Source organism: Onthophagus taurus, chromosome 6 (genome assembly GCF_036711975.1).
Source record: "Onthophagus taurus isolate NC chromosome 6, IU_Otau_3.0, whole genome shotgun sequence".
In the NCBI taxonomy this organism is placed as follows: Eukaryota; Metazoa; Arthropoda; class Insecta; order Coleoptera; family Scarabaeidae; genus Onthophagus; species Onthophagus taurus.
In genome coordinates this window covers 7,007,534-7,019,831 of record NC_091971.1, presented here as the reverse complement: position 1 = coordinate 7,019,831, position 12,298 = coordinate 7,007,534, and the positions used below count along the sequence as shown (strand labels likewise).

At 38.0% G+C, this 12,298-nt stretch overlaps 1 protein-coding gene across 1 annotated transcript; it reads left to right on the top strand.

The window, feature by feature from the left end:
* The first annotated feature begins 266 nt into the window (after positions 1–266).
* LOC111428021 (Collagen type IV alpha 1) lies at positions 267–12,055 on the top strand. The gene is made up of 11 exons (XM_023063418.2): positions 267–358; positions 3,371–3,413; positions 5,271–5,561; positions 5,636–5,878; positions 5,931–6,152; positions 6,205–6,510; positions 6,564–7,028; positions 7,085–7,468; positions 7,527–9,501; positions 9,686–10,926; positions 10,987–12,055. The coding sequence occupies exons 1-11, from the start codon at positions 339–341 to the stop codon at positions 11,242–11,244; spliced, it is 5,448 nt and encodes a 1,815-aa protein (XP_022919186.2). The 5' UTR covers positions 267–338; the 3' UTR covers positions 11,245–12,055.
* The last annotated feature ends 243 nt before the right edge of the window (positions 12,056–12,298 follow it).

The following is a 12,298-nucleotide window of genomic DNA, read 5'->3' as shown; positions in this document are numbered from 1 at the left end:
TAAGCTTCAAGCGCAACCTTAAAAAACGGGTATTTTTAGTGGTTTCGTTTAAGATATTTCGTTGAAATTTAGGGGAGGTGTAGCGAAGGGTGTTGTGGAGGGGTTGTGAAAATTTCTTTGAAATAACTTTGATGGTTTGGGAGAAAATGAAGATTTTGTGAGAAGTACGCGAAGTCGCGCATCTTGGAAGTAGGGTCCGGAATGAAGACCAGACTTCTGCGAGCCAACTTTAGCTTAAGCGCTCTCAGTGGTGCGCAACAACGCGTGTACTTCATCACATACGAATTGTGCAGTGACTTTGTATATTCCCCGACTTGGGGAAGGATACAGACATTACGATGAACGTCCACGGATTTACGTAAGTATTTTTTTTTTTAATTAATTTAATAACAACAATAAAAAAAATTTTAATATAAGTTAGTAAAAAAATCTTAAAAATTACCAACTTCCTGAAGTGATTACAACAGATAACAGGGGCATCTGTTCTCCTTATTCTCCTAATCTAAACATTATTTTGCTTCGGAATAAACGCTGAAAGATGCCGACCGTACGTGGTTTATCTTGACTGAAACAAGATATAATCGGAATTTATTCAATCAGCGCTACAAAAGAAAAAGAGGAAGAGTGACTAGTTTTGAGCTTGTAAACGGTGTACAGTAGGAGCTATTAAGGATAAGGTTAAAACATTTTCGGGAGATCTACGATAAAAGATGCTTATTTTCGGTCGAATCATCACGGGTGGTCGTTATAAAATTCCGGATTTCGATAAGGAGACGCATAAAAATTAATTAGTTATAATTTTCCGAAAGAAGGAGTGTTATAAGATACGATTAAATTAATTTATGTACTTTAATAGCCAGGCGTTTATTTCCCTTCGTATAATTAGTGATTATAAATCTTTTTTTGACCATATTATTTACCAAAAAAAAATGTTTTATTGAACTCTTTCGATCAAAGATCACAAATGTTATAATAACGGAAAACGAGATAATTAAGACTTTTTTATATTGTTATGTAATTTTATTTAAAAAAATTACGCAAATTATTTTATCGCTATATAATTTGGAATTTAGTGTCAAACGTTGGAGTGTGACCTACGATAATACAATCAATTTAGGACATGTCAAATGAGATAGCGTATTTTTTTAATGATTTTGGGATATTTACTATGATATTTTTGGAAGATAAAATTATTAGAGCGCTTAAAATTCGTAATTAAATATTATAAATATAAACCAATTAACCTAAATCATGCAGATTTTTCCAGTTTAAATAGGATTCCCAATTAACTTTAAAAGTTTATTTCTCATTTTTTTAAAATCGATTTTGTGTCATTATCATTAATTAATTATTCACCTTAATTAGAATTAATTTTTATGAAGCTCGACGTTAATAAGCTTAATTTGACGTCAAGTTTAAAAGTTTATTTCATAAAATGATCATCGAACGTTAATATCGCTAATCATCGAATAGCGTCCTGTTAAGTTAGGAAAGTTTTTATAAACGTCAATTAACAATGTTAACTTTAATCAATCATTAATCGATCGTTAATTTTTTTAAATATAAGATAAAAATTAACTAAAACTAGAACTAACACTAGACCTAGAACTAGAAAAATTTCTTTCTAGAACTTTCTAGTACTAGGTCTAGTGTTAGTTCTAGTTTTAATTGTTATTCAGCGCTATACTGTTGTATATTTTTATTGAACTAAAACTAGAACTAACACTAGACCTAGAACTAGAATCATTCAGGATTAGCCGCACGTCTCTCAAGATAGCTAAACCCGAATGATTCTAATTCTAGGTCTAGTGTTAGTTCTAGTAACAGTGCTAGTGTAAAACTAGAAATAACTAGATGATTCTAGTTCTAGGTACAGTGTTAGTTCTAGTTTTAATTGTTATTAGCGCTAGATTGTTGTATATTTTTATTGAACTAAAACTAGAACTAACACTAGACCTAGAACTAGAATCATTCAGGATTAGCCGCACGTCTCTCAAGACAGCTAAACCCGAATGATTCTAATTCTAGGTCTAGTGTTAGTTCTAGTAACAGTGCTAGTGTAAAACTAGAAATAACTAGATGATTAAAACTAGATGATTCTAGTTCTAGGTATAGTATTAGTTCTAGTTTTAATTGTGATTCAGCGCTAGATTGTTGTATATTTTTATTGAACTAAAACTAGAACTAACACTAGACCTAGAACTAGAAGCCGTCTCAAGAGACGCACGGCTAAACCCAAATATTTCTAGTTCCAGGTCTAATGCCAGTTCTAGTCCTATGATGAAAATGTTTTTACCCAAAAACAACTTCTAATCGACGATTAATTTTACGTTAATCGTGAGATAATGTTGCTATTACAGGTTTCATAAAGGTTGAATATCATCACGTTAGCTTTTAGATTCAAAACCCCGATCACTTTGAAATTAATATTCGAAGATTATCGGTTTTCCACAAAAAATTAAGTTATTCGGGTTTTTTTCCGTTGTGAATCTATCTATCTATAAGAAGAATCGTTTTAATCTTCCACAAGATCTTCGCAATCAGCCCGACAGCTCAACTGTATTATATATTCAATATATGATGAGTAGAAACAATATCATGGACAGGTGCAGAAGCAAAATCTTGTTCAGAAATAAGATGTCATGCTAAGATGCAAAACATTATGTGCAGAAGAATAATTTTCGTCAGAAATAAAATATCGTGCTTACATGCACAATATTATAGAGACAAACAATATCATGAGCAAGTGCAACAGAAATTGTTATGCACAGAAGCAAAAATCATGGCCATTTGCAGATTAACATCATTAAATGAACAAAATTAATTAACAATTAAATTTAGTTAAATTTGAATAATTAATTAGATAAACATACTACTGGTAAACTTTTGTAAAAATATGTATTAGTTTATGACAAATATATTAAAATATATATTTATATATGATTAAAAATTAATGAAGAAGGAGGAATTTAAATGGGAAATTTATATTGTATAGAAATAGGAAGTAGGTAGAAGGTATTATGAAGGATGGGGGATTTAGCCGCTAGGACAAAAAAAGACAGAAAAACAATTAAAGACCAGTTCATATTTAATTTCATAGATAAATTAATACTTAATCACTAGAAATAAAATCAATATGATTTCATTAACGATTTAAATCATCAAACTTGAAATAATTTCTATTATTATAATAAATGAGCATCAAGTTAACTCATACAAAGACCGGACGCGAGTATTGATAAGAAGTGATTGTTTCAACCGAATGACATTTAGTCCGTTCTTTTTGAACTAGCACCATTGAAAAGCATCACTTCTTGGAAATCGTACACACAAACACGACAAATTTTAACGTTTTCTTTTCTTTTTCTAGGTTCGTGGCGTCCATCATTGCGTTGACGTCTTATACATCGGCGGTAAGTTTCATTTCTTTGTAACTTTAACCACCTGTTTTGACCCCCAAAAGGGAAGCGACCCTTAACAGCAGGGTGTTTAACCTACTATTTACAAATTTAGACAAATTTAAAATGACCTAAATTAGTTAAACGTATTGTACACAATTTTAGATTTATAATGAACGGTATAAACATTAACATTTCAATGCAACTCGTACATTTATAACCGTTTGCCTACGCAAAACGATACATGGGAGGTCAACTAATTTTTATTTTCGTAACCATTTATCTGCCCCATTATGTACTAGTACGTTTGTCGTTAATACACTTTACTAATTGTGTTTTATGCGTGGTAGTAACAACCTACATTAAAATCACGTTTTTTTATCAGAAGGAAACATAATTTCTAATTTTAAAACGATTTCTTTTCTTATACGCGACAATTAAAATTTATTTTAGAGCCGTAAAAAGTCATAGAGAAAACAATACGAAACTTACTTATATGTGCCGATTCTATTTCAAGCGTATTACTGCGTTTTTATTTAGGACTAAATAGTGATGTCAACAATTAATCTTCGCCTCAAATAATATTAACGAAAGCGAATTCATTCATCTCGTAAAGACGTTATGGTTTTTTATTATTTTTATATGTGGTGTAGCAGGTTAGTGTGGTGAATAGGCTTTGAGGGCATCAACGATCGTAAATCTTTCCAGATGGAATTTCATTCGACGTTGAAGAGAAAACGGTAATGGAATTTGAATAACACGTCTTGAATGGATTTCGTGTTGGTTTGTTATAAAGTGAATCAACTTAACCTAATACCATTAATGATTTATCTAATAACAAGTCAAGTTTACATGCCCAAGAGAACGTTTGATGCATGAGTTATATCTTGTTTAAGTACGAATTTGAGTTTAAAGTGTGCAAATGTTAAAGATAGGTTAGTTCGAAGTGGGTTTAACGACGCCTTCGTTCGTGAAGGTTACATAATATTATCACAATTCATTCATAGAATACTATGAATTGTATAATCAACAAATATTGTAAGAAAGATTTTGCAACATTGAATACCTATTAATAATTTTTTATTAAGAGTTTAAATATTAAGAGTTATAGTGTTGTAATGGGATCCGTTATCGATAAATGTATTCGAAACAAAGCTCATTGTTATAGCCTTTGTATGAGTAACGAAAGAACGAAGGCGATCTTCGATGGATACGTTGTTGCGCTTTCTTTTTCGATAATAATAATTCGTGGGTCACTTAATAAAAACTCTCCTCCGAGAGGACTTAGCGGTACTCCTCTTAATATTGGCCGAAAGAACACAACTCAATTTACCTGTCTGGTGGCCCGCTGTACGATTTCGTTTTAATTGGCGATATAACTTCGCAGTTCGTTCAACTCTTCGAACCAACTGCAATATAACCATTACAAACAAAAAGATCCACACGAATTTTCTTAAAATTTAATTGCTTTCTCACATTTACAAAAAAATATATAAAAAGAGAATTTCCATCCCATCTCACCGTGCAGTTATAAATCACCGTGATAAATAAGTTAACATCTCATTCCAAAGATGGTTCAACTTCCGGTTAAAAATTTTGACTATAATTTTCAAATTTTCTTCATCTTTATGAAAAATCCTTTAAAAAGAATCCAAACACGACCTATTTAGTCAATATACTTCCTGAGATATTTTGTATTACTATTTTTATAAAATCCAAGATGGCCGTAAACAAATGAATCATAATTTTAAGATGGCCGAACAAAATATTAACAAACAGCACCATCTATGCGTCTAAAAATTAATTTTATGACAGATATAGAGTGTGATACATCAGATCAAGTTAAAATTTTCTGATATTTGGTATTTTCAGCAATACTTTTCAAATGATCGAACTGGTCTCTATGGACGAAGTGATACTCTGGGGTATAACGCTAACTACAGGCCACCTCATTCTCCCCAACCCACCGCGTTGAACACATATTCATCAGGATCGCAAAGAAATTACATGCCAAATATTTCTCCATACGCTGCTAGTCCGTATAGAAGAAGTAGGCCACCCAATACCAATTTCGATATTTTCGAAGCACCGGGAAGCGCATTGGGTCCGAAAAACGACACGGAACGATGTATCCCGAAATGTTTTGCGGAAAAGGGCAGTCGGGTAAATAACATAAAAACCACAGTTTTTATTTAGAATTAGGTTGTAACCACTTTATTATATTGCAAATATTGTAGGGTCCTCCAGGTACTCAAGGTCGGCCAGGAGAAAAAGGGTTACGAGGTTACCAAGGAGGTGAAGGTATTATGGGACCGAAAGGAAGCAAAGGTGAACCTGGATTGATTGGGCCAAGAGGACCTCAAGGTGAACGAGGAAAAAGTGGTGTTCCGGGATACCCGGGTGTACATGGAATACCTGGAGTAATGGGTCCCCCTGGGGAACCAGGTATTCCTGGATTAGATGGTTGTAATGGCACGGATGTAAGTACAACTCAATTATAAAAAATTAATTACTTAATTATAAATTTTATAGGGATATCCTGGTGAAAAAGGAGACTCCGGTGTTCCTGGTCCTAGAGGAATGCCTGGATTCCCTGGCTCAAAGGGAGACAAAGGAGAAGCGGCTCATTGTGAAATATCACTCAAGGGACAAAAAGGTGAACCTGGTCGTGATGGAGTGCATGGGTTAACTGGACCGCCTGGGCCAACGGGTCCTGATGGAAGGCAAGGGCCTATGGGGGACAAAGGCGAAAGAGTACATATAAACAATATAAACAATACCATTTTATTTAATTGCTTTATTAAAGGGATACCCTGGTAATGCTGGCGCTAAAGGAAGCACTGGTATTCCTGGATTAGGTTATAGTGGTGATCCAGGTCAAAAAGGTGAAAAAGGTGAACCTGGACCAAGAGGAATCTCCTATGAAAATCAGTCATATAATACCACTCAAATTATAAAAGGATCGCCTGGTGAAAAGGGAGAAAGAGGTCCACAAGGAGTACGAGGTCGTGATGGACCGAAAGGTGATACAGGTTACCCAGGCGACCAAGGACAAAAAGGAAGCTTTGGTGGAAAAGGCGAAAAAGGTTTACCAGGATCACCTGGCCCTCGAGTTCGTTTTGTTAACTTAAAAGAAATTCACTTTATACACATCATATTTTATAGGGTCGCGATGGTTATCCAGGCCCTCCAGGTCCCGCAGGGCAAAAAGGAGATAGAGGTTCAGATGGTATCCCTGGATTATCTGGAAGGCCAGGTGCAAAAGGAGAACCAGGTAGAGATGGCGACAAAGGCGAGTCTGGTTTGGTTGGTCCACCTGGACCAGGATGCGGAAAAGGTACTCCAGGTCTACCGGGAGCTATAGGACCTATGGGATACCCTGGTTTACCAGGACCAAAAGGTGAAGATGGTATTGATGGTCCAATGGGAGAAAAAGGTCCAAGTGGTCCCCCAGGTGGACAAGGTATACCAGGAAGACCAGGACATGAAGGACCACCTGGTGAAAAAGGAGATAAAGGAGAATCGGGAACAGTCGGATTTCCTGGAATGATTGGTCAACCAGGTCTTCCGGGACTTAAAGGATCTATGGGAGAAAAGGGTGAACCAGGCCCAGCTGGCCTTTCAATTAAAGTAATACAATTAATATAATATATTTATTATGTAAAAATATAATAATTTTAACTTAGGGCGCAAAAGGATTTGACGGTATGCCAGGCCTAGATGGAGAGAAGGGTCAAAAAGGTGAACGGGGATTCGCAGGTTCACGAGGTGCTCCTGGAGATAACACCGCTGGTATTCCGGGTCCTACAGGGCCACCTGGAAATAAAGGAGATAAAGGAGAAGCTGGTCGACCTGGAGTTCCTGGTGCATATGGATTGCAAGGTGAAAAGGGCGATATCGGTGGAAGATGTCAAGCTTGTTTCCCAGGCAGAAATGGAAGCAAAGGAGACAGAGGAAGAGACGGAATTCCCGGACAACCAGGTGAAAGAGGTGTTCCAGGAACCCCGGGAATCAAAGGAGAAGTTGGAGAAGATGGAATTTTGGGTCCAGTTGGAGTACCGGGTGATCGTGTACGAAATCCTCAGTTAAATAACATTTCTATTTTATTATTAATGTACATATTTTCAGGGGTTAGATGGTATTAGCGGAGCACCAGGACCTCAAGGTCCTCCAGGACAAGATGCGTTAATTCCTCTTAGCTTAATTAAAGGAGAAAAGGGCGATAAAGGTGCACGAGGTGATACTGGAAGGGATGGTCCTAAAGGAGATATTGGTCCAACCGGAATGCCAGGTATACCAGGATTGCAGGGATTACCTGGTGAAAAAGGAGAACCGGGATATAGAGGTTTTCCTGGTATTGACGGGCAAGATGGGACACCTGGATTTAATGGAGAAAAAGGACAAAAGGGAGAAAGTTTAAAAGGAGAACCTGGTCCAAGAGGTTATCCGGGTAGGAACGGCACAAAAGGTGACACTGGCCCTCAAGGAATAAGAGGCGATAATTGTAACATGGCTGAAAACATCATACTATCAAAGAAAGGTGAACGTGGACCAACCGGCGATAAGGGTGACACTGGCTTACAAGGAATAAATGGTGCACCAGGAGAAAAAGGAGACCGTGGATTAACAGGTTTGCCAGGAGAACAGGGACCGCATGGACTACCTGGTTCTGTTGGACCACGCGGTTTGCCTGGTCCTCGCGGATATAAAGGAGAACCTGGTCAATTAGGATTCCCAGGAGATAAGGGAATATCCGGTGAAAGAGGATGGCCCGGTGATTCCGGACGAAAGGGAGATAAAGGTGAAGCTGGTATTCCAGGTATAGGCCCCCAAGGACCTCAAGGACCGCCAGGAATTTCCGGAGAAAAAGGATTACGTGGCCCTCCTGGTAAACCAGGGCAACCTGGATCGCCTGGTCTTCCAGGCCTGGAAGGCGAAAAAGGTGATATCGGAGTAGCTGGGTTATCTGGACTTCCAGGCAGTTTAGGCGAAAAAGGAGAACCCGGTCCTAAAGGTCCAATGGGTATACCAGGTCCACCAGGACAACCTGGTCTTGACGGACCTAAAGGTGAACCAGGATTGAAGGGAGAAACCGGTCGAGTAGGAATGCCAGGGTTCCCAGGTATGAAAGGAGCTGCTGGAATTAAAGGAAATGAAGGGCCTAAAGGCTTTCCGGGTATGCGAGGACAACCAGGGACACCAGGTCAACCAGGGATGGATGGAAAACCGGGACTTACCGGGGAAAAAGGCGAAAGAGGTCTTCCTGGGCCATTTGGAGTTCCAGGTCAACCAGGACCGCAAGGTGTGGTTGGTTTACCGGGTTCTAAGGGAGATACAGGTCCAGTGGGTGTCCCTGGAGTACCAGGTCTAATGGGTCCAGCAGGTGTGAAAGGAGAAAGAGGACTGGTTGGTATAGAAGGTCTAAAAGGAGAACCAGGAGATGTATCGGAGAAAGGTCAAAAAGGTGAACCTGGATTACCAGGTATTCGAGGTCCTGAAGGAAAACCTGGAGGACATGGCTTACAAGGTCCAAAGGGTGACAAAGGATTTCCAGGAATCGGTACACCCGGTCCAAGAGGTCCGAAAGGAGAACCAGGCTTACCAGGACTTGATGGATTACCGGGGACTAAAGGATTTAAAGGAGAAATGGGACCTTTTGGTTTACCAGGACATAAAGGTGAACGAGGAAATCCGGGACAAATGGGATTACCTGGAATGGATGGTAGAGATGGTTTACCTGGTGAAAAAGGAGAGCCAGGTCCATACGGTATTCAAGGACTAACTGGGGAGAAGGGTGATGCTGGGCATCCAGGTGCTTACGGATTACAAGGACTGAAGGGAGAGAGGGGATTCCCTGGTGATATAGGACCCATAGGTTTAATAGGAGAGAAAGGTGATATGGGTGAACGAGGTCCTCCAGGTCCAGCAATAGCAGTAAAAGGAGAGAAAGGTGAACCTGGAATGAACGGTTTACCCGGACTGAAAGGAAATAAAGGAGATCGGGGTCTAGAAGGCATAAATGGAGCGTCAGGAGAAAAAGGTGACAGAGGAATGGAAGGTGATCGAGGAGCTATAGGAGCTATTGGCTCAAGCGGTGAAAAAGGTACTGTTCAATATGGATTTATCGATTTCAGAATGGAACTCTTCACAATAATAACACAAAATCCTTTTTTAAGATTATCACTGAATGAGAATGTGGGTTTTCGTTGTTATTATAAAAAGATTTCTAATTTGAAATCGATAATATTTAAAAAGTAATTAACATACGTCTAATATTAAATGTACAGGTGACAGAGGTCACACTGGAGCACCTGGATCTCCTGGATTAACAATCAAAGGTGAAAAAGGTCTTCCTGGACTACCCGGAAAACATGGTAGAAATGGAATTCCAGGACTGCAAGGAGAAAAAGGAGAGAAAGGTCTTGTTGGTTTAATTGGTATACCAGGAGAAAGAGGTTTTCCTGGTCCTATTGGACCGTCTGGAGAGAAAGGAGATAGAGGTTTCCAAGGAACACCAGGTCTTCCAGGTAGAGATGGGCAACCAGGACTAACAGGACACATAGGAGCTCCTGGAATTCCGGGAGATAAAGGAGATCGTGGACCACCAGGACTGCTTGGCGCCCCTGGACAGAAAGGAGATCGAGGTGACACCGGATTAATTGGTGCTGTTGGTATTCGAGGAGAAAAGGGCGACCGAGGTTTTACTGGCCCACCTGGACTTGAAGGACCTGTAGGACCACGAGGCGAGAAGGGTTATCCTGGACCTCCTGGACTACAAGGATTAATTGGGTTGAAAGGAGACAAAGGAGAACAAGGAGAACGAGGTTTGGATGGATTACCGGGACTCGAAGGTCGTAAAGGAGATACAGGTCCACAAGGCCCACCTGGTCGCCCTGGAGAGCCGGGGTTGGAAGGTGAAATTGGTCCTCATGGATTAAAGGGTGATCAAGGACCACATGGTATTGATGGATACCCGGGTAGTGCAGGAAATCCTGGATCGAAAGGCGACAGAGGTTTGGACGGTTACCCGGGACAACAAGGAAAAGTTGGTCCTCCTGGACAACCTGGTTTCCCTGGTAAACCATGTGAACATGTACCGGATTATCTTACGGGTACATTAGTGGTCAAACACAGTCAATCAGATAAAATTCCACGATGCGAGGACGGTCATGTGAAACTTTGGGAAGGATATTCACTCTTATTTGTTGAAGGCAACGAAAAAGCTCATTCCCAAGATCTAGGTCACGCGGGATCTTGTGTCAAAAAATTCTCAACTATGCCATTCCTATTTTGCGATTTCTCTAATGTTTGTTATTACGCCAGTCGAAATGATCGATCGTATTGGTTATCAACTAATACGCCTATTCCAATGATGCCCCAAGACGGAGAACAAATTAAGTCACACATTTCAAGATGTGTTGTCTGTGAGGCACCTGCCAACGTCATTGCCGTACATAGTCAAAGTATAGGGCTGCCCGATTGTCCGGTTGGGTGGAGTAGTCTTTGGATTGGTTACAGTTTTATTATGGTAATTATTTTAACGTTTAATTGAATCGTATGTAAGCTTATTTATATTTATTTATTACAGCATACAGCTGCCGGTGCAGAGGGTGGCGGACAATCGTTATCCAGTCCGGGATCTTGTTTAGAAGATTTCAGAACATCACCGTTTATCGAATGTAATGGCGCACAAGGAACATGTCATTACTTTGCAAACAAATTGAGTTTCTGGTTGGCCACAATCGAAGAGGATCAACAATTCCAAACACCACAAAGGCAAACGCTAAAAGCGGGCAACGTAAGAGACAGAGTAGGCAGATGTCAAGTTTGTATGAGAAATTCATAATTCAGGAGCATCTAATATCTGTTTTTAGTAATAATAATACACACAGTATCACTTCATTAACTATAGGTGGTGTACAGTGATAAAGCTATTTCATCTTGCTGTGTTCAAATATTGAGTGTTCCTTCACGTTTGTTGGTGCTTAGTATCCGATGTGATAAAGATTGTTCAGAAGGGTTGCTAGGCATCACCGACAATGTATTTTTTAAAGAAATATTGTATAAAATTAGCTTTTTATATAACTAATACTGCCGTGCCATGTCTATTTACTGTTACAAATAAAAGCATGTAAAAAATGTAAAATATAGTGATAAGTCGTACTACTTACTATTCACTTTATCCCCTTTTACAATTTCAAAAAAAACACTTTTGCCATATTAATAAATTTATTAGTAGCTACTATAACCGACTTCTTAAAAAAAAGTGCTGTTAGTAGCTACCAGTAATTTCTTTAATAGGGCACTTTATTATTATTATTATTTTAATTTTTATGCGGTTACATTTGTTTGTTTATAAGTGGTTTATTCGAATAATAAATAAGGAAAGTAATTTTTGTAATAAATGGTGCTATAATATTCGTAATTTAATTTTTATTTGATACTTAAGTGGTTTGGTCAAACAATTTTGGCGTGTATAAACTTAAATGTTTCTTTTTCCGTAAATCAATTCTTTTCAAAATTTATTTCTAGTCAGAATTTTCTTTCTCTACAGTCAACTTTCATTTCTTTATTTAGCCTTATATTCGTTTTACAACAAATCATTAACATTTATATTAAAACACTGCCAATGTAAAATAAATAGGTCCAGCTTTAAATACGTTGTCTTTTTTAACAATGAAATACATAAAATATATTTTTCATTATAAATTATTGCAAATTTTTGCAAAACTTGCGCCCTCATATTTGAGTTATAGTAATGTGTAAGGGATGTTGCCTAAACACACTAAATTGATACACACATAAAAGATTATTTTAAACTTTTGTAATCGGTTCATAGATGGCGCACTTTAAAACGATTTTTTTTTTTAATCTCAGTAAATATAATAAAATAAAAATTA

Bases quoted from the DNA above. Each gene is read 5' to 3' on its own strand.
- LOC111428021 (XM_023063418.2), top strand. From the start codon at position 339: ATGAACGTCCACGGATTTAC. The intron at 359-3,370 runs GTAAGTATTTTT...TTCTTTTTCTAG, and splicing joins ATGAACGTCCACGGATTTAC to GTTCGTGGCGTCCATCATTG. The intron at 3,414-5,270 runs GTAAGTTTCATT...TGGTATTTTCAG, and splicing joins TGACGTCTTATACATCGGCG to CAATACTTTTCAAATGATCG.